This window comes from Euwallacea fornicatus, chromosome 12, assembly GCF_040115645.1.
Source record: "Euwallacea fornicatus isolate EFF26 chromosome 12, ASM4011564v1, whole genome shotgun sequence".
In the NCBI taxonomy this organism is placed as follows: domain Eukaryota; kingdom Metazoa; phylum Arthropoda; class Insecta; order Coleoptera; family Curculionidae; genus Euwallacea; species Euwallacea fornicatus.
Genome location: NC_089552.1, coordinates 3544998 through 3564442, shown reverse-complemented (window position 1 = coordinate 3564442; position 19445 = coordinate 3544998). Strand labels below are relative to the sequence as shown.

The 19445-nt window shown below is 36.9% G+C and overlaps 4 protein-coding genes across 7 annotated transcripts; 1 reads left to right on the top strand and 3 right to left on the bottom strand.

Moving 5' to 3' along the window:
- Positions 1-191: 191 nt before the first annotated feature.
- Proc (Proctolin) lies at positions 192-1803 on the bottom strand. Its single transcript, XM_066288348.1, has 3 exons — positions 1658-1803; positions 972-1116; positions 192-913 (listed from the first exon to the last, which is right to left on the bottom strand). The coding sequence occupies exons 2-3, from the start codon at positions 1107-1109 to the stop codon at positions 785-787; spliced, it is 267 nt and encodes an 88-aa protein (XP_066144445.1). The 5' UTR covers positions 1110-1116; positions 1658-1803; the 3' UTR covers positions 192-784.
- A 3915-nt stretch (positions 1804-5718) lies between these two features.
- Positions 5719-9992, top strand: LOC136342338 (uncharacterized). Its single transcript, XM_066288029.1, has 2 exons — positions 5719-7906; positions 7958-9992. Exons 1-2 carry the CDS (start codon positions 5864-5866, stop codon positions 9944-9946), a joined length of 4032 nt encoding a protein of 1343 aa, XP_066144126.1. The 5' UTR covers positions 5719-5863; the 3' UTR covers positions 9947-9992.
- A 1673-nt stretch (positions 9993-11665) lies between these two features.
- On the bottom strand, positions 11666-14496 carry LOC136342458 (rhomboid-related protein 2-like). Of its 4 annotated transcripts, none has more exons than XM_066288290.1 (8): positions 14407-14463; positions 13815-13939; positions 13559-13767; positions 13311-13450; positions 12573-12696; positions 12291-12516; positions 12094-12235; positions 11666-12011 (listed from the first exon to the last, which is right to left on the bottom strand). In XM_066288290.1, the coding sequence occupies exons 2-8, from the start codon at positions 13878-13880 to the stop codon at positions 11827-11829; spliced, it is 1092 nt and encodes a 363-aa protein (XP_066144387.1). In that variant the 5' UTR covers positions 13881-13939; positions 14407-14463; the 3' UTR covers positions 11666-11826. The 4 variants fall into 4 exon arrangements, with proteins under 4 accessions (XP_066144387.1, XP_066144385.1, XP_066144389.1 ...); XM_066288288.1 differs by lacking the exon at positions 14407-14463 and adding an exon at positions 14026-14391; XM_066288292.1 differs by lacking the exon at positions 13815-13939 and having other exon boundaries at positions 14407-14496.
- Positions 14497-14896: 400 nt separating this feature from the next.
- Positions 14897-16917, bottom strand: LOC136342457 (rhomboid-related protein 2-like). Its single transcript, XM_066288287.1, has 7 exons — positions 16764-16917; positions 16501-16712; positions 16161-16447; positions 15986-16109; positions 15723-15936; positions 15535-15673; positions 14897-15483 (listed from the first exon to the last, which is right to left on the bottom strand). Exons 1-7 carry the CDS (start codon positions 16815-16817, stop codon positions 15317-15319), a joined length of 1197 nt encoding a protein of 398 aa, XP_066144384.1. The 5' UTR covers positions 16818-16917; the 3' UTR covers positions 14897-15316.
- Between the last annotated feature and the right edge of the window lie 2528 nt (positions 16918-19445).

Below are 19445 nucleotides of genomic sequence, written 5' to 3'. Positions count from 1 at the left end.
CTATTTACCACCCTGTATATCGAAAATGATGCGTTCTTAATCTTTAGTTTATTAGCATTGTTTTATCACTTTCCACAGTAGTATCGCTCCCTGAAATTTCTTCATAATAATATGTTACACTCTGTATGTATGTGATTACAGATACTATTTGCACAGAGTTACAGGATTGAATGACTAACACCTTTGCCAAAAATATTGCATAATTTTTATTCCCAGATAAAAAGTTAAAATTGCAGACATTTTAAGACACATTTGAACGACACATCACTTCATTAAAATACAATAATTATCTTATTTAGTATTTTTTGTTTCTGCAACGGAATAATTGATTTTTAAAATATTGCTTCAAAATTTTTAAGGAACAATATGGTATTTTATTATTTTAGCAAACTGCCAGTTATTTTTCGGTCAATTTTTTTTACCAACTCATATGGTAAAAAATTAACTAACAAGCGGTATATGGAAAAGTTAAATTCTATCTATCCCAATACCAATTTTAATCCTAAATTATTATTAAAATACTCATCTTAAACTTTATCTAAAATTTTTTTTCGTCAAAGCCTTAAAGTTCTTATTATTAATTATTATGTACTAAAACCACTATCATACTAGCAGTTTGCTAAATCCACATTGTATTAACATTAAAACAGTTTTAGTAATATGTATAAAATATTCGCTATATCTATACTATCCAGATATACAAAACTAAATTATTGTCATAAGGTCTCTGGAGTCCTGTGGAATTGCTTTATGGTCAACATCTATAACACTTCTCCTACATGGCTTACTTTTCGTTAGTCTTATCAGGGAGATTGTTCATAAACTTTGCCTCTCTTTTTACGTAGTACTTCCCATCGTGCATCCATCTCTGAACATCGGATGATTCTCCTTTTTCTAGTTCTGATTCTAACAACTGCAAAATTCGTTCAAGTTTGGCGGCAAAATGTGGGAAATTGCAGACAAAGTCTTACGTCTTTTAAAAGCTCCCTTATTTTATCCACCCTGTCTCCATTAGATCTCGTGGGCAGGTATCTAGCTTCTATGTCGTGCTGCAGTACTAGGGCTGCTATGAGTATCGAGACTATGGTTATGGTTAGGGTGGATGCCATTTTAAGTCTGTAGAAGGTAAAATTTTAAAAACAACGAAAAAATTTGATCTTTTTGAAAATTTACTGTTAATAACATTCCGACAAAGATGAATCACATGTTGCAATTTTGTTGTTAAGAATTCCGCATAATTGCCCAAGAATGTGATGATTCATTGGTGGTCAATAATTAGGCTACTATGAAGGATAGCGATTGATGACCCCATAGGCGGGTGATACATGTGCAATAATATTTTCTATGTCTATAACAAGGCCTTTAAAGTGTGTGCGGCATATTGAAAAACACGACACGCAGCAATTCAGGCACACGACTATTATACATTATTTATCACAAGCGATTATTATTAGATCTAATTAATTCTCCATGGCATTAAGCAATGCTATGAATTCGCAAAACTGTTTAGCCATGTGAGAATTGAAAGTTCTTATAATGTTTCCCTGGTATCCATCCATGCACCGTAAAGACTGTTTTACGCTCGATGCAGCGTGCGTAAAGCGTGGGTTATCTACATTGGTCACATGCGTAATGAAAAAGACTTAATTTTACTTACTTTTTGATTATTAGGATAGGTCGTTGTGGCACTGAATGAATGAGATTCGACCGAATTATCTCCGACAAAACTACTGCTCGATAGTTGTAGGGTACAAATGGTTTTAAACCTATAGAAGTGAGCGTGGGCAGTGCGCTGGGGGTGGTTAGTTTGGGTGGGGGCAAATAAAAGGAGATGCTAGACTAAACAGATATAATTCCCAATTTTTACTAAATTATATAGAGTGGATGAACTTTCTTTAGGGATCAAACATGAGTAAATTGAAATAAAACCACATGCTTTTTTGCGGGGCCAACTGCTTAATTCGTAATAATTAGTTTTAGAAACCGTTATTGAAGTCGTGAAGCATTTAAGGCGCGAATATCGGTCGGAGAATTGATTCTCGAAGAATTTTTCTCACCCTGTACCCACAAGGCCAACACCACATGGACCCACTCAAGGAAATTTGTTGATCATTTTCCGTAAACTTTTAGTCCGTGACGTAACTGAAGGGCGCCGCGGCGCCTCGACGCTGCGGCGTCTCTAATACTAACACTGCAACGTCAAACTCCATTATTTTTGGCCTCTTTACGGGGTTCTTCGCATGTAATGATGATAAATTAATTTATTCCTTCACAGAACAGCAATTTTTCAGATTTTCCCCATCGGCACGCCAATGGTCTGCTATTAACTAAGTTAGAAAGTTTATTTGCAATAAATTACGTGTAACCTGAGAACCCTCAATAGTACCCTTTGAGAGCTTTCAGCTCAGAAATTCTAGTTTTCAACAGAACATTGCGTAGGAAAGTTAAAAGTACCACGGTGAAGTTTTGGTGAGCTTACTGGAAGATATGAGGATGAAGGTACGTAGGATAAATAACTCCTTTTAAACTGTTGGACAAAACATACGGGACAAAACTACATTAAAGTAGAAGCTCCATAAGGCAACTTCTTATAGGTACAAGTCGTGCGATGCGGAGACTGACGCGACGAATTCAAGTTAAAGCCACAAACGTCCAGGTATTTTAAAAAATATATGATGGTACCGTAATTTTCGACGGTACCCAATATTTTGATAAAGTTATAATTTCGCATGTGGAATGGACAGAATTTCAAATATTCTGCGTTAAACATTTTTTGACTAGAATTGCAGGTTTAGACATAAAAATTAACGGTTTTCGGCCAATTTTACATTTTTCTCAATATCTCAAGAACCGGGAGGAATTCCACAGCGTTTATTATATAGAAAATGGAAGGACTTCAGAACTTTTAAGTTTTCTCTAATTTAACCAACTTCCTATCTCTTATCGTTCTGCAGATGCCAATATTGCCACGTGGTATTTAGGATACCAATCACACCTACAGGGCATGGTTGTAAGGCTTTTCAGTAGTTTGAAATAACAAAAAAGTGATATCATTTTCCAGTTTAGCAACAAACAAACATTTTCCGGAGGTATGTACAGGGTGTCTCTAAAAGGTGTGTATAAAATTCTACCGGAGGTTTCTAAGTTGAAAATGCAACGATTTAACGCGATTTACCTTATTCCAAAAATGGACAGTTTTTAAAATACAGGACGTCAAAGTGAAAATGAGAAGAAAGGAGATGAAGAAGCGAGAAAGAAGGAAAAAAATTATTTTCTTCGTAATGGTACTATCTGAACGAAATGTCATGTCGGGGATTATTAGAGTATCAGAGACCCCATTTTGAAATCAGAACCCTTTCCATTTTCGATAGGCATTGCAGAGGACAATGTCAGTGCTAGGTGGCCTTTCCTTAAAGGGGCATAACTTTTTTATCACGCGGTATAAAATTTATTTATACCTCAATTTATATTTTCCCACATGTTCTATGATAAAAAGATACGTTAGTACAAGCCCCTACGGGGATTTCTTTTTGAGATATTTGAAGGTTAAAGTTCCTTGCATGTCTTGAAAAATAACTGTAAAGTGCATATTTATTCGTATAGTTAAAATTAAAAAATCAAAATATTCAATTAATTTGCAATTCTTATTATTTTTTTAAATATTCATGTTTTCATTTAACTATACTAATTTTTTAATATTTATTTTGCTCTACTACATGAATGTACTTTAATGTGATTTTTGATGATACTAAGGTACTCTTTTGTAATTAAATATGTAGAAAAACGTAAATTTAGTTGTAAACAGATTTTATACAGGATGTTAAAAAAGTTATGCGCCTTTAAACGAAGTTCATCTGGTGCTGACAGCGCCCTTTAAAATGTGCATCAAAAATATAAATAAAGTCTGATTTATCGCCCCTATGAACCCACCGATGCGCCATTTTGTTTTACCATTACAAACGGATTAACTTTTTTTCCCTTTTTTTTTAACTTTCACTTTATCGTCCCACATTTTTAAAATCCCCCACCTTTAGACTAAGATATATTAAGTTAAATCGTCATGTTTTTCCATCAGAAATCTGAGGAAGAATTTTGCATAGACCTTTTAGAAGAACCCTGTATATTGTACGTAGATGTTTGTAGGAGTTTGGTAACTTTATCTTCAGCACTTCGGCATTGGGGAAACTTATTTTATGGTTATCGCTCGTCATAAATTTTTGTTACATAGAAACGCATCTTGTCTAGGCCAACTTCAGGGAGTAATCATAAAATCTGTCTTGACCGAGAGTAGTATTGAACTCTTGACCGATCATCAAGTATGAACCCAGACAGATCAAAGCAGAGTCATCCCAACATTTAAAGAAACGTCTTTTGATATAATACGAGTGCTTAATCTGATGATTGTGGATGAAAGTTGATTGTAAAATATTTTGTTAGTGCCTTTGTTGCGTTCAGCAGTTTATAATAAGTAATAGTAAATAATACTTATAAATTATTATTTTAGGTCCTAATTGGGGTCCTCGTTCTATATTTAATGGCGGAATGCCAGGCAAGCCATAATTCATCTCTTAGTAGTACATCCACCCTCATTACCAGTACGAGGCAAGAAGACGTAAATGTAGACGCAATGACTTCGCACGACCGCGATGATTCCGTGCAGAAAGCTGTGAAGGACCGTTTTATCTCCAAGTATATAAATCCTCGTCTGATATATCACACACTCTCCCATTTCTCCAAGTACAAATCCTTTTATCAGTAGGACTGCCTTTTAATTTAAAATTCATCCCCCAAAATCTTGAAGCAATTATAATTCAACGCTCAGACCGACTTTCCAACACGGTTTTCAGAGGCTCTACAACTTTGGAAAGCTCAAATTAGTCTACTACATAATATTTTTACGATCAATCCTCACTATTCATGACCAAATGCATCAGCTGCCAAACCTGATAAGAAGAGAAAAAAATTTTACGATCTCTATAGAATCGCGTCTCTCAGATACTATCTACCTTCTGGATATTGCTCTAAAATCTCGAGTATGTCTATGGTCTAAAGCTCCAGAAACTTCGGGAATATAGAATTTATAATCAATTGAATCTTTTGGAGCGGTAGGAAAGGAGATTCTTGTTAAGGTGCGTGAGGTGACAGGAAAGAAATATGACAAGATTGGAAGGGAGTTGGTGATGTTGCTCGAGCCGAAGATTGGAAAGCAATCGGGGTACTATATTAGTACTAATACGCCTCTGATGTTTGCGAATCTTGAAAGCGTAATAAAATCGCCTAGGAATTTGACTTATTTATCTTGAAAGTGAACCGGAGAATCTTTTGGTGATCTATTTCTTCTGCTTATAGACCGCATCGTGATTATAAATTTGAGTGATTTTTTAGGGCAATTGCTCCAGGAGTTCTCGAGATATCAGCGATCCCAGAAACATCCCGGAATTTTCGAAATTCCGTTTTTCGGCTTGGCGTGCTAGAACAGCATTTTTTCAGATATTCGGCAGGCAATTGGTCCATGGGTGGAGATGATCAGAAAAGATTTAGTTTTAATCTCATCACAAGACAGCAATCTCTCCATGACATATTTTTCGAAAAATCTGTGAAGCCCTCCTCAAATTATCCTAGTTTCCATGGCAATACTGTTTTCCAACACTCGTAGATTTGCCCCAACTTCACGACCCTTAAACAATATCCTTATTACTTTCCACAATTTTTCAACCTCTCACATCATTATCAACTTTCAATTATTAGAAAACCTTTTCTATCAACATCTTTCTTTGTTCCCAGAAGGCCAGATGTCGTCGTTCTGTCCCACTGTCTAAATAAAGCTATAAAAAATAGCTTAATCACTGAAGAAGCTCTGAAGATGATTTCCACGAGAGAACCATTACGGACAGAACCAAAAATTCATTATTTGACTCAGAAGACCTCAGATCCGACACCAGCATCAGCCAAACGTCATAAAAGATCTATGTTGGTTAATAAGCCTACATTTGAGAGGGTTGTTCCTGGGAGTGGACCATTTGCAAAGGTTGAGGAGAGCTTTTCTGATACATCGCATATTGGAGATCTACACACCTTGGAGCAAGAAGGTATTGAGAAAGAAACTGAAAAAAGCGAGAAAAATAAGGGTTTCATGCAACCCTTATTGGACAGAAAACATATATTGAGCAATTATGCGATTCCTATGTATGAAGCTAATAATGAAAGCTTTGTGCCGTGGTGGGTGCCCGAGATTACCACTAAAAATTCTTTGAAGATTCTATATGAAGGACCTGTAGTGGCTTCTAAGAGACCTATTTCCAAACCAACAGTCCAGAATAGTCTTCTAAGCGGTGCGACAACCTTACAACAAGTGGAAGCCCCAAAAAATATCAAAGAGGCGAATAAGAGGCATTACAGGAGATCGGTAATTTTGAACCCGAAATTCGAAGCTATTTTTGACTTCAAACGTCAGTATGAATCATTCCAACACAAGTTCCTTAGAGCTTTTGATTACGCCAATGAGGCTTGGAGAAAAAGAACTTTTGGTAACTCGGCAGCTTTGCCTCAAATTGAGAAACCTGAAAATAGAGGGAATATGGAGGGAACAACAGGAGACTTTTCATTTAAGAAGCTTCATCTACCTAAATTTGCTATTTCCCAATTTTTCAAACCATCTTTCAGCTATGCGGGACCCATCGATCCCTATGATGAAAGCATAGTTCCTTCTTCATCTGTAAATTTTGCTTTGCCCAGATCCACTTTAGTAGATACTCTGAGCGCATTGAAAGTTCCCCTTACAAGAAAAACCTTCCAGTTTAACTCAGGAAATACAGACTACGTACAAGATATCCTTAACGAACCTGAACAAATAAAACCAAAGGATGCAAGTGCTTTTGAATTGATACCTTCGAACCTCAACACTGGAGTAAATTTTTCAAGATTTATCCCATCTTCCTTGAATGAAACTTCCAAATTGTCCCGGAGCAAGGTGCCAACATCTCCATCGAGTTACCAGTATGTACAAGGACCCTCTCGAACTTCCTCGAATTTTTCATCGTCGACCATCCCTCAAGTAAAATATCAATCGTTCGAGAAAGCAAATGCTCAGTTTGATTCGCAGTGGACTCAGAAAATTTTTAATTCTACAAAGGATTTTCCAGATTTTAATCTTAAATTTCATCGTAATTTTGAATACAATTTGAAGCTCCCAAAGACCCATGAGAACAATTTTAAAGCCTCAGAATTAGTGCCAGTGAGGCCCAATGTTTCTTTAGAAAAATTACCAAGGGTACAAAGTCTGAAATCTCTAAAGAATTTCCTTAGTTTAAGCCTTCCTCTATCTCAAGTGGATTTCGCTCCAAGAATTACGACGAATAAACCAACCGGAAATATCCAGAGCGTTCGGGAACCGGCTGAAAGTCAAAAAATGGTTGCAAATGCTTCAGAATTAAATTTATTAAAACCCCAGGATTTTTCAAATTTACGTCTTCCTAGCTCTCACTCTCAAGTTGGGTACTTTTATAAGATTACATCTACAACATCTAGAAGTCTGTTGAAATCGTCTGAAGCCCACAAGAATTATTCAGGCTTTTTAGACTTAATTCTTCCGAAATCTCGGAAGTTGAGTCTCTTTCAGTCCAAGCCTGCTCCTTCACGCATAGTTGATATGCTCAATGTCACATCTTCACCAATCAATACTCAACATATTCAGCCCACTTCCTTAAACTCTTCAACTAATATTTTTAAAATTGGACACGGCTCCCCTAAACTACCCGAAATTGTGATAAATATAGAAGTTTCTAATTCAACAATACCATTGTTACCAAAAGAAGGAAGTTCCATGCAGTTCAGTAGTCCAGTATTCCCAGTCAAGTACTCCTCAGGGTTAAGTCTTCCTAGGTCTCATGGCGATTTTTTTCCAAAGGTTCCGTTCAAACCAAAACAGAATTTCCAATATGTTATGGAAAATTCAAAGGTTTCAGAAATACATACCGACGCTACAAAGATAAATGCCTCCAAGTTTGATACTTCGCAGCAAATGTTGTCTACACCTAAAGTATCTCGACATCATCAGTTTGCTGCGGAATCTTCCAATGTCCTGCTGGCTCCTTTGCATTCTTCACAGATAAGTAACTCCAAATCGAATGCTGGAAATTTTCTAGGAGATTTGCCATCATCCGTATCATCTTCACAGTCCCATAATGCTGTTGAATCTCCAAAAAAGCACAATATCGATTCTGATGCTCTAAAAGTATTTACTTCAATTATTGCGCCTAACAGGAGCCAGCCCGAACTTTCAAGGTTACATGTCCCTAAGGACAGCCTAGTTCAACCATTTAAGTCTGGTTCTGAATCTTCTCATTCACCTGGAAACACTAACAAACTCTTGAGCAGATTTGAGTTCCAGTCTTTCAAACCAAGCAGTATTAAATCGTCAACAAAACCTGTTCCTCATACTCCTATTAGGAATCATAAAGATCCTGAGCGGACCACAAGGGACACTTTATTGCCACAACTGCTTGAAGGTCCTATTCAATTCGTTAATCCAACTTCCACTCACAGACCTGTAGTGTCGACAAATTTACCGCAATCCTCATCTTCAAAGGGAACTTTGTCTTGGTCTGCAGCTCCTAGCATGTTAACCAATACCGTTCAACAACCAACTTCAAGCCATAAGGTCCCGCTTGCTAATTTACCAAATGCACTGCGCGAAAACATTCGGTATACATATCAGTTTGTTCCCGGAATGTCTGAAAACTCTTCAAAACTGAAACTTGAAACAACCACTTTGAAGATGTTAATCATGGAACCCGAAGTGAATGCCTTCTCCAGCGTGCCACTGCCCAGCATCACCAAATATCACAATTTTCACTCGAAGAAGAAAGCATCACCAATTACATCACATACTGACTCTGAAAGAAAAGAAATTGTGATGAAATCTGGTTTACAACAAGGGCACATTGAAACTGCGACAAGTACCGATTGGGCTGCATCAACCCTAAGTAATACCACCACCACAACCGTCAGTTACAGGTTACCCAGTGTTTCAAAAAAAGTGTCATTTACAGGGCCCTTCACTTCGTTTAAAAACAAAACTTTAATACTTGATCAATCAGGTTCAACTCTTCTAAGCTCAACTACCCCATTATTCAAACGCACAGTACCGAACGTGGTAAAAACTCATATCTTTAAGAAAATTTCTGAATTACCAAAGACCGAAGAAACTCCTCAAAGAGATACCACTTTAAACCCACTCAACTTGGTGATCTCGCAACACAGAAATCGGACCTTAGTTCCAAGTTCTGAGTCATCTACACCTGTCGCAAAAATTGAATCTCAACAGTCTCAGCAGATCAGCACAGCACCAACTAGAAAACAGGTTGATAATAATAGATTAGGCAAAGAATCAAATGCGACTTCGACCCATATAAGATATGTCAAAAGGAGGCGCATCAGACCGGGTACCAGCACCAGAACAGTGTTGCAAAATCAGAATGACCAACCCTTCAATGTGACCAAGCTCAGACTAGTCAAGAATGGTGGTGTGCTAAAGATGGCGGAAATCTTGTCCAGTGAGCATGTTATGGGTTCTCCAAAGAATAGAGGAGTTATTAGAAGGTCCATGCCGTCAGTCCATTCCCATTTCGTACCAAGCACTAATAATAATGGTAGCTCGAGGAGCAATGAACGTAGCTTGGATTTCAAGGGGATTTCTGAGTCTCACAGATCAGATACGTCCGTGAAGTTAGAGGCGTTCCCAGTGAACAGCAGAAAGAGTTCAAATGGTGCCAAACTTTCTAATCTGGGTTCGAGTGATATTCTTCATGAAGGAATGTTTGCAGTTAACGCTTCTTCAGAAAGAGTGAAAAGTAAGAAAAATCTTGTGGTAACTTTATTAAAAAAAGAAAAATTTTCTGAAAATGTTCCTGAAAATTCAGTTGCTGCAGATATAAAAATTTTATAGAATGTTACTTGGAGTTCCTGTGGTTGTTAACCTTTAATTGAGTTGTATAAACTCACTTTAATTGATACTTAAATTACTCACAATAAGTTGTTTAATTACTTATTTATTGCTTTTTCATGATTAGTGGTTTTAAGATAGTAAATTTCATTGTGACCTGATCGTATTCTGTATTTATTAATATAGCCCTTTACGTTATCTATATCTATGAGAATAAAAAAAAAGAAGATAAATTCTAAATTGGACACAACTACCGTCGATAGGGTCTACACACTGGGTAATTGTATACTATGAAATTGAGGGGGGCGGGGATGTAGAAGTACCATTCCTGCCACGTTTGCGATTATGCCCATATCATCGTATTTACAATTTATTTGAAGTAAAGTGAATTTACTCACCGTTCATTTGCGTCATCCTTGTGCGAAGACCTTCTAAAATCTTAAATCAATACTCACAAGTACCTTTCATAAATTTAAACAGATACTGGAGTTTGAATCAATGAAAAACCCACTAATTAATACCAGTCCATAATATGGTTCCATGAAAAGTTCCTTCCATCCGATGCTGAAATCACAGTTTTTACCTTAAAATTCTCGCCCTATATCGCACTGAGTTCATGCTGTTCAAATAATTTTGAGTACGCCCGCCTTTACCGGCTCTCACTGTATTTGAATATCACATCGTGAGCTCAGGAAACTGTTTGGTCTCAGGAAGATCTGCCAGGTCTGCTACAATGAATTTCCTGTGCCAATTTAAAAACAGCCGGGAAACTTTAGCGATTTCAGCAGAGCTTGCGACTGTGACACGATTGCACAGATTGGGATTGTATGGGATCAGGCGGGTTGTCTTAAGCCGTTTTGCTTATTTTTCAAAAAACAACGGGCGAAGAATCGGTACGATAATGTTTATTCATAAGGATTTGACGTAGACTTCGAAGTACCGCAAGATTCTTTGTTTAGCTTAGTATTGCTTGGGATTTTCAGTAACTGGGTTCCTTCGGAAATCATTCTTGCAAACACCTGCGAAACCACTGGCGGATCTGTTAAGAGTTAGAAATTTCCGAAAATCCTAATTTTTTGATAAGCCAGAGAATGTGGCAATGGAAAATTCTGGAAAATTGGATAGTAGGTATTAGTTTATTGCAATGAAAAGGGTACGAAACCGAGATAGCGTACCCAAACGGCTCGCGGAGGCTTTGAAGAAGGAAGAGGAAGAATGAAAATTGGAGGGATTCATGGAACAAGTAAGGAGGAAACCTGAAGAAATGTATGATGTGATCATTTCACCTGGATAACATTTCATTTTGCAATTATTTTTTTGTTTTTAAACATATCGCGACGCGACAAAGGCTGTCCTCTCGGACTTTTTACAGGTTCTTTGTAAATTTTAAATGAATCTTCATAACTGTCAAATTTTGACATTTATTGACGTGACTTACATTTTAAAAATCTTGGAAATTTGCCCTGTTTCCTTTTCTTGAAATAATTCTAAACATATTTTATATAACGCTTGGTACATTCATCTCTTACCTTCAGCTTTTTATGTTGATTTAACAATTTATGAGTGACAAATATTGTACTGACATTTGGTCATATAAAAATTATAAAAATAATTTGTGTCCAAAAGCATGTCTTGATTGTAATAAATTCTTTTCCACGGACTAAAAAACAATTTATTGTAAATTAATGGAAGAAGATAATAACGTAATAATAAACATCCATATCAAGAAACATACGATATACTTCAACTAAAAATGTACAATACAAAACTTGACGTTTTACAGATTCATCTAGAGTATTTTCACAAAGCACTGAAGGTGACGATATCAGACAACATTTACCTATAGTTTAAATAAAGGTTTTTATCACAATATCAATTCAGATTCATGCAATTTCTGAAGATAAAGTGCTATTAAAATAAGGCATATCTAATTGAGGGGGCCATATGTTGATGAGGAGAGCGGCTATGATTAACAACTGATACATGATTATGCACACCCAAAGAACGCTGTTGCCGAATTTTCTCTTGTTGAAGAGAAACACTCCAAGAGTGGTCCCCGTTGCTATCCCTGGAAAAATGCATACAACAAAACTAAGTGTTTTCAGAAATAAACTGACTAAATTAATTTCCCCAGCACCTCTTCTACTGACCTCCTATTCGAGCCACATAGCTACACCTTTGTTCAAGACTTAAAAAGTACCTCGCTAAAATGGAAGTAACAAGATCGAAACCTATGAGGAACCCAATAATCAAAATTTGGACGTAGCCTCCAATAATATGTATTTTCTTTTCCTGAAATCACAGATTTTAGTGTTGTTTTCTTGTGCCGAATTGAAATTGGCATTGCCATTAGCTTCACCAGAAAAATGTCGATTAAATGGGATGTAAGAAGAGCATAAACTCCCCCACTGGAACCAGCAAGTCTGGTCCAAATATCAGTTGAGGAGCTCAATAGAGATCCTGAGAGCCCCCCTACAAAGAACAAAATGCTGACTTTACACCAGCCATGCATCATTTCCAGATATGTTCCAAGTAAGAGCTGCACGCTTAGATTTACAAAAAGATCGATATATCTATGAGAAATAATGAAGTTATAGTTTGCAACTTGCGGTTTTAATCTGAGAATTACCCAACATGAACCAGCATGTAGGTGAGAAACCTCCAGACTTGGTACCTCTTGGTATGCTCAAATATGAATAACATGGAAATGGTTCCATTTCCATTGACACTCCAATTTGTTTGACCCATTTGATCTAAATATTAAATTTGAATGAAAATTGAAATGTTGCGTATATCGTCATGGAAATATTTCAAGAAGCGATGGTACTCTGCAAAACAATGTTAAAAATGATAATAGACTTATGGTCAAAAATGCACCATTTTTGTTACACAGGGTGGGAAAGTTTTACATTTTTTCTCATATTTTGCGAAGACATTCTCAAAAGTTTTTATAACGTCGTCTTCGTTTACCTGAGTTTGTTTAAATTTGATTGAATGTTGCGAATTGCGTGAGATAGTTGATAACCGAACCGGATAATAATTTGTTTCGATAATTCGTACTTGCCCTATAAGAGCATAACACCCTGTACGTGACCACCCACGATTTGAACCTTTCGTTATAGATGGTATCAAAGAAAATAGTTGTACGAATTTTCGAAAAGTTTATCTAATGCATACTATGTCATGTGACCATGTCTAAATACATACAACAATGACAAAACATCAAATTTTACCGCCCTGTATATCGATAATAGTGCGTTTCTGCCCATGGGTCTATTAGCATTTATTAAAAATTTTGAAAATACTATTGTCCTATGAAATATTTCCATGATGACATGCTACACCCAGTATATTACCAAATATTTACCTGCAAAAAAGGATGCAACCTGGAAAACACTGATCCCTATCATGACTACGCACAAAAATATTGACTTATTAGGGTCATCAGCTCGGTTTTCTGAGCTTCTATGTTTCGTTGAGGTCATGGAGACTAAGACCCCCATGTACCTATCGTATAAACAATAAAACGCATAAGCGATAACGGTCCAAATACGTGATCGATATTGAAATTTCTTTCGTATAATGGAATAAAGAGAGTCAGTACCAGTTCCTCACCTCAAAACATTACTGGACGATCTATTTTCTCCATTTCCAGGAAAACTCATTAACTTAAAAAACTGAGAAAAACTCAAAGTTATGTTCTCATCATCACCTATAGAGTAAATCACATCATCAATTCGATTTCTTGGAAGTAAATTTCTCTTGGGTTCGTCGAGAGCTTTTAACTGCTTCAAGTCTATCAAACCATCTCTATCTGTGTCGAGCTGAAAATCATCATACTGATATCATGAATGCATCTCTGCAGACTTACCTGATCAAATATCATTTGATAATATTTTTCGCAATCTTCGGGTTCAATTACGAGAAGGGCGTCCATTATTCCAAGTGCAAAATCCAGAGAAATGCCGAATTACTTAGATGATGTTACTTACAGGGCTATTTAGAAATATGTAGTTTGAAAGGTACTAGATAGATACTACTTGTTTTTATCATGAATTAATATTGATTACTAGCTGCGATACCTGCATTGACTGATTCAGTGCTAAATTATAAATGACAACTTTTATCATATTCCGTTCCATTTGTAAATTTCATAACTTCCCTCATTGGTATTGGACGATCGGTACCAATTGCAAACGTATGACGTTGATTCGCTGGGGGACTGATTACTAATATCTGACCAATATATGAAGCGATCCCAGACATGCCTCTGATACATAAATGCATACTTAAGGTTTTTTTTAAATTATCATTTATTGTTGTAAGCATCATCGATAAAATTAAGATAAGGCTCTATGTTTAATGGCATTTACGGTTTCGCAAAAACGTGAATAAAGTCCGTACATTGAAATCAATAAGAGATTCAGTCGAATTGGCTGCAAATGTGCTTCTGCGAATGTTACCTTATAAAATGAATCATTTCCAAATGGGTACCCACTGCACGAGTCTGGGCGTTTGCTTTATTAATGTTTTTTCAGGCCAGTACCGTCACTTGTCAGATATCAAAACAGATCTAATCTTTAATTTTACGCACTTAAACAAATACTTAATCACCATATCTACTTTATCAGTTACCAAACAGGATTCCTGATATTAAGAACAATAAATTCCTCATCCCGAAAATGTGAACTTTCTCCAGTGGGAGCTTGATATTGGAGCTTGCCAGGTGATATCTGCTCCGAATTGATCTCTAAAGATTCACATAATATGAAAAGTTCATTGGTTCATCCACATTTCCAGGAGAATTATGTAAAATTACGAAATGGATAAGGGAGAACTTTTGCATTTAGGAACTGGCACTTTCGAGCTGTGGCCTGCAACGACTGCTATTAGGGTCGTTCTGAAGGGAGCTGAAAAGTAATGTATAACGGATGAAAAATAATACACTATTAATATACTTCTGGTAATTAAACATTTTTATTGTTTTGTTAGGTTTACTTTGCAATATATGTAGTTGTCTCACAATATTTGCTGAAGTAACTCACACATATGAATTTATCCCCCAAGCGACTAAGCTTGCACCTCTTAGCATTTTCCAGATCCACACTTTTGCCTCCCTCCATAATGATATTTTTCATTCAGTTTTAGCAGGTCGAAGGGTCCAATAGCTTATTCACGTCGTGGCAAATATGCCAATTTCTCGGATAAAATTAGAAAACCTGCCTCAGAACACGCCTGAACGATGACTACACAATTACATAAGATAATGTATGATAATAAAAAACAACTTATCTAATAATTCCTACGTTTAAAATTGTCAGAAAAAAGATTTACATTTCTAATACTAAAGCAAAATTTAATCCCTAAACACAACTAAACCTTAACCGGATACCGTTCAGGCAACAAAATATTCAATAAAATGCAGATCAATATCAAGACCGCAAACGTTACCACAGCCGCCCACCACAGGTACCTTTCGAAGTTTTTCACTTTCAAATTCTTTAGAATGTATATGCCGACCAATAATCCAGCCACTGCACCTAAATCAAGAGAGACTGTGGGCAAATCCGGAACCAAAGAATGGTACCTACCTCCCAAATGTGCTACACATCCCACCTGATTCTTGACATTCAAAGAGTAGCGGTCATTTATGGAAGACCCTAAATCGCAGATCACGACGATGCATAGAAGAAGAAGTTGGACGAAGGGATAAATCATCTCCTTCCAGTTCTAAGATTAAATAATTATGATCCAAGTTTATTATGTTAAACAAATTTACCATGATGATAGTAGCTATATGAGCAGTAAGGAGGCAGTAAACTCCCCCGCTCGCCCCTGCCAACCTTACCCATGGGTCAGTAACGGAGGTAGCTAAGGACCCAGCGATTACTCCAGCAAAGTATAGGAAGCTCACCCTCCACCATCCGTGAACCATCTCCAGGGGTATCCCTAGCATGAGTTGGACTATCAAGTTGACCACTATATGAAGATATCTGTGGTAAAAGTCAGCATTTTCCCTTAATCAATTTTTCTGAGTCTTACCCGATATGGACAAACATGTATGTGAGATACCTCCAAGCTTGGAATCGCTTTTGAGGATCGTATATGAATATGAGTGCCATTACTCCTGTCCCATTGAGAGTGGAACCTTCCTGAATTATCTCATCTAAACACAATAGTTAGTCAGCATCGTATATTCTATACTATGAAAAAGTACCTGTTACGAAGAAAACCAGTTGTAGTAAGCTTATCAAAATCATGCAAATAGGAGGTGGGCAGCACGTAAACTGTTCTATATAAGTAACATCTTCTGCTTCTTCTGAAATTAGCAGACTAGCTTGAGCAGATTCTACAGACAGCCTCCTTAGGCTCCCATCTGGTATGATTACTTGGCCATATCGTTTTTCAGTTTTGTAGCTTATGCGAAAGCTTCGGCTTTTTGGTACTACTTGAGGTATTGGAGGAGGCTCAGGTTCCCGTTTTGGAACCAAGAAATTTATGTATCTAAAAACGGTTAAACCTAATTGTACATGTCTTCGTGACCTCGCTATATTTACTTCGTAACACAACGCCCAAACAGGAACTTCAAGTCTGGATTTTCTAGAAATTCCACAAACTCATCAAAATCAAGCTTCTTTGTTCCATCTTTGCTGGCTGTTTTAAATATGTATATAATCTGATCTTTAGTCAAGTCTTCCAAATTCCCTTTGGTTTTCAGGAAAGCCTTCAACTCTCTGATGCTTATAAAATTATCCTGGTCCGTATCGCACTGAAAAGGCAGCTGTAGTACCACATGTTAAAGCTTAAAATATTCGTATACTTTAGCGAAGATTTTTTGGTACCGGTGAAGCTTTTTTTCGTTAATGGCACGCATGATTGTACCGGAAAATTGAACTGCGCTGGTTATTGAACTTGAGCTACATTAACCGATAAAGCGCTCATAGGCAGTTTGAACCGAAACTGACTGAAAGTGTGCAAATTTGTAAGATAAAGTACTCTCTTTGATAAGATAAGGTTCGCTTTCCAATACACGTTTTTCTGAGCTATATTTAAAAATAAATGTTAGTAAATTCTCGATATTTTTCCATCATTAAATAATCTATCTGTTGTCATATTCGTTTTATTCACATATCGAATTTGTTTGATTAAATGGTGGAAATAGTTTTATTAATAAGCAAATTGCCTTAAGTTTTATGTCCACCCCAAATATGCACTATTAATACCAGGGTTATTAGAATAGTATATATATTTCGTTAGAAGACCGGAAAATAATATTTTCCGTACGCGCGACGCGATGCCTAATAAGACACGCCACCTGAGCACGGAAAAAAGCTTTTTGAACTTGTAGTGACATTAGTGTGATGTATTTTATTAAAAAATGCAAAAGTTTAAAAGATGGACATTTTCTAGACATTGTACGACCTTGGCATTTTCATAGAGGGTGTTTAAAACTGGGCTGGGTGGACAGAAAACTCCTCATTTCCGACTAGATATCGCAAAAGGGGCATATATGCTATGAGTCTGACTTTCGAGAAATGCTTAATGACGAAATATTAATATCGAGCCTACAGGGTGTCTTTTCGAAAATGTGCATTTTTTGATGTGACTACAAATCTTTACCTGTTGAAAATGTTGATTTTTCTTTAAGATACCTTTTTAAATAAATTTTAGCGATCGATGTTTCATCTTATAAAAAGCAATACATTCAGACTTATTGAACCGAACTATAGGTTGTAAATGGGGCACCCTGTATAGTATTGTTTCATTCTATAGCTGTCTCTTAACTGACTCCAGTAATGGAAGTTTGATACGCTCAGTTCTAATAATTTTTAATCTCAACGGGAATATCCTTTTTTTCGGATATCTCCCGTAGTTGTCGGGACAGTAGACATTTGGAAGAGGCACTTTGTCGATGTCCAAATTGTAGAGCTTGTCCCCTATTGAGTAAACCTCTCACTCTTCATTATTTAGGAGATCCTCATCTTCTTTTACGACCTTTCACGTCATTATATTGGCATCTCTGTTTAATAGTATGCGGTCTCGACATTAGATGATGAGAAGAATATAAAAATACATAATTAAATTCGTCGAAATGAACCCTTCGGAGAATCCATGGAGATTAACTCCGCGAACGCCCCTAAAAATTTATACGCAATGACTCAGCCACGGCTCGTCCGAGGACGCAAATTCCAGGCCCAATACTTTGTTGGGCCGCCAAAAATAAATGACTAAAAAAATCGTTCAACTTTGCCGCCAACGTTCCTACATTATCGCTAAATGTTAGAATGCGATTGCCCAATCGATTCGAGCGATATCCTTTTGAAAAATCGAATCATCGACTACTGGTTAAATCAGGTTTGGCCTCCAAAGTTCGCTTCATCGCTAGGAATGAGCCGCGTTATCGACATCACTCAACTTCTCTTGGTCTTTAAAAACAACTATAGATTCTCCGGTATCGACGCATAAATGAACGCGAGCTCAGCTCTAATAGTACCTGTACTGCAATATCTATACATATCTAAGCCCGAGACAAATATTTTTAAAAATCAACAATGGCGTCGATTTGCACTATTTGCAGCGCATCCTGGTGGTTCCACCTTCATCATATAACATCAATCATTAAAACTGATTAGAAATGGTTCATTTACCGTTTTTTTTTTCATTGTGCTGTTTCCATTGATGAATGACAAAGGATTAATAATGCTGCAACGGAAGATGATGTAAACGTGTTTTTTTTGCCAAACAATGATGTATTTCTACTTTCACCCGTTAGATTCTCCATATGGGGTCAATATTTGCCTATTCAAATCGGAAATACCTGTTGCCAAAACCACCGTTGAAAGAGAGTGACAGGAATGAGCTCTACACACCCATGAATGACGCAATTTTATGATACTTGTTAATCCAACCAGACCGTTTCTCTGGAACAATAAACATTATACATAGAAAAAATTTTGGTCGCCGAATGCTGAAATTGGCGTCATAGATGCTGAGAAATTCTTCAAACATCCCGATATGGGACCTGAGATGTGAAAATGATGAATTTGGGCTCGCGTGTGGGAAGTGAATAAACAATGGAGCAGTAAAATTGGAAATGTAAATATCAGAGATAAAAGTGTGCATTGCACAGGAATGTTATTCAGCACTAAATCGTAATGCTCAAGCGGCAGGTTTAGGTGCCAGAAAAGGGCTCGAGAGATCGGGCTGGTCTTTGAACAGAAACTCGATACCGTCCGAAAATCCGATGGTACAATAATCTGTAAATCTTCTCCTTCAAAACTCTAAACCTAACATCGTACTCTCCAGGGCTCGTGAGTAAACATGACATTCTTCTGCAGGAGAAAATTTCCGTGTAGCGGACGAAAAGTGTAAACCTGTGATACCAGATCTTTTTTCCTCTCCGAAGACCTTAAATGGTGCCGAGGGGGTGATTCAAGTAGTACTCTTAATTGCTGAACCTGAGCAACCCGTAGGGATTATACCACAAGAAAGACGTTCTCGA

Excerpts from the sequence above, each read along its gene's own strand:
- LOC136342338 (XM_066288029.1), top strand. The coding sequence starts at position 5,864 with ATGATTTCCACGAGAGAACCATTACGGACAGAACCAAAAATTCATTAT. Across the intron at positions 7,907-7,957 it reads ATGGCGATTTTTTTCCAAAG|GTTTCAGAAATACATACCGA; the intron begins GTTCCGTTCAAA and ends GAAAATTCAAAG.
- LOC136342457 (XM_066288287.1), bottom strand. The coding sequence starts at position 16,817 with ATGCGTGCCATTAACGAAAAAAAGCTTCACCGGTACCAAAAAATCTTC. Across the intron at positions 15,937-15,985 it reads TACATGTTTGTCCATATCGG|ATATCTTCATATAGTGGTCA; the intron begins GTAAGACTCAGA and ends CTTTTACCACAG. Across the intron at positions 15,674-15,722 it reads ATATAGCTACTATCATCATG|AACTGGAAGGAGATGATTTA; the intron begins GTAAATTTGTTT and ends ATTTAATCTTAG.
- Proc (XM_066288348.1), bottom strand. The coding sequence starts at position 1,109 with ATGGCATCCACCCTAACCATAACCATAGTCTCGATACTCATAGCAGCC. Across the intron at positions 914-971 it reads TAAGGGAGCTTTTAAAAGAC|TTGTTAGAATCAGAACTAGA; the intron begins GTAAGACTTTGT and ends CGAATTTTGCAG.
- LOC136342458 (XM_066288290.1), bottom strand. The coding sequence starts at position 13,880 with ATGGACGCCCTTCTCGTAATTGAACCCGAAGATTGCGAAAAATATTAT. Across the intron at positions 13,451-13,558 it reads TCGTCCAGTAATGTTTTGAG|GTACATGGGGGTCTTAGTCT; the intron begins GTGAGGAACTGG and ends TTTATACGATAG. Across the intron at positions 12,697-13,310 it reads GGTTGCATCCTTTTTTGCAG|ATCAAATGGGTCAAACAAAT; the intron begins GTAAATATTTGG and ends TTTAATATTTAG.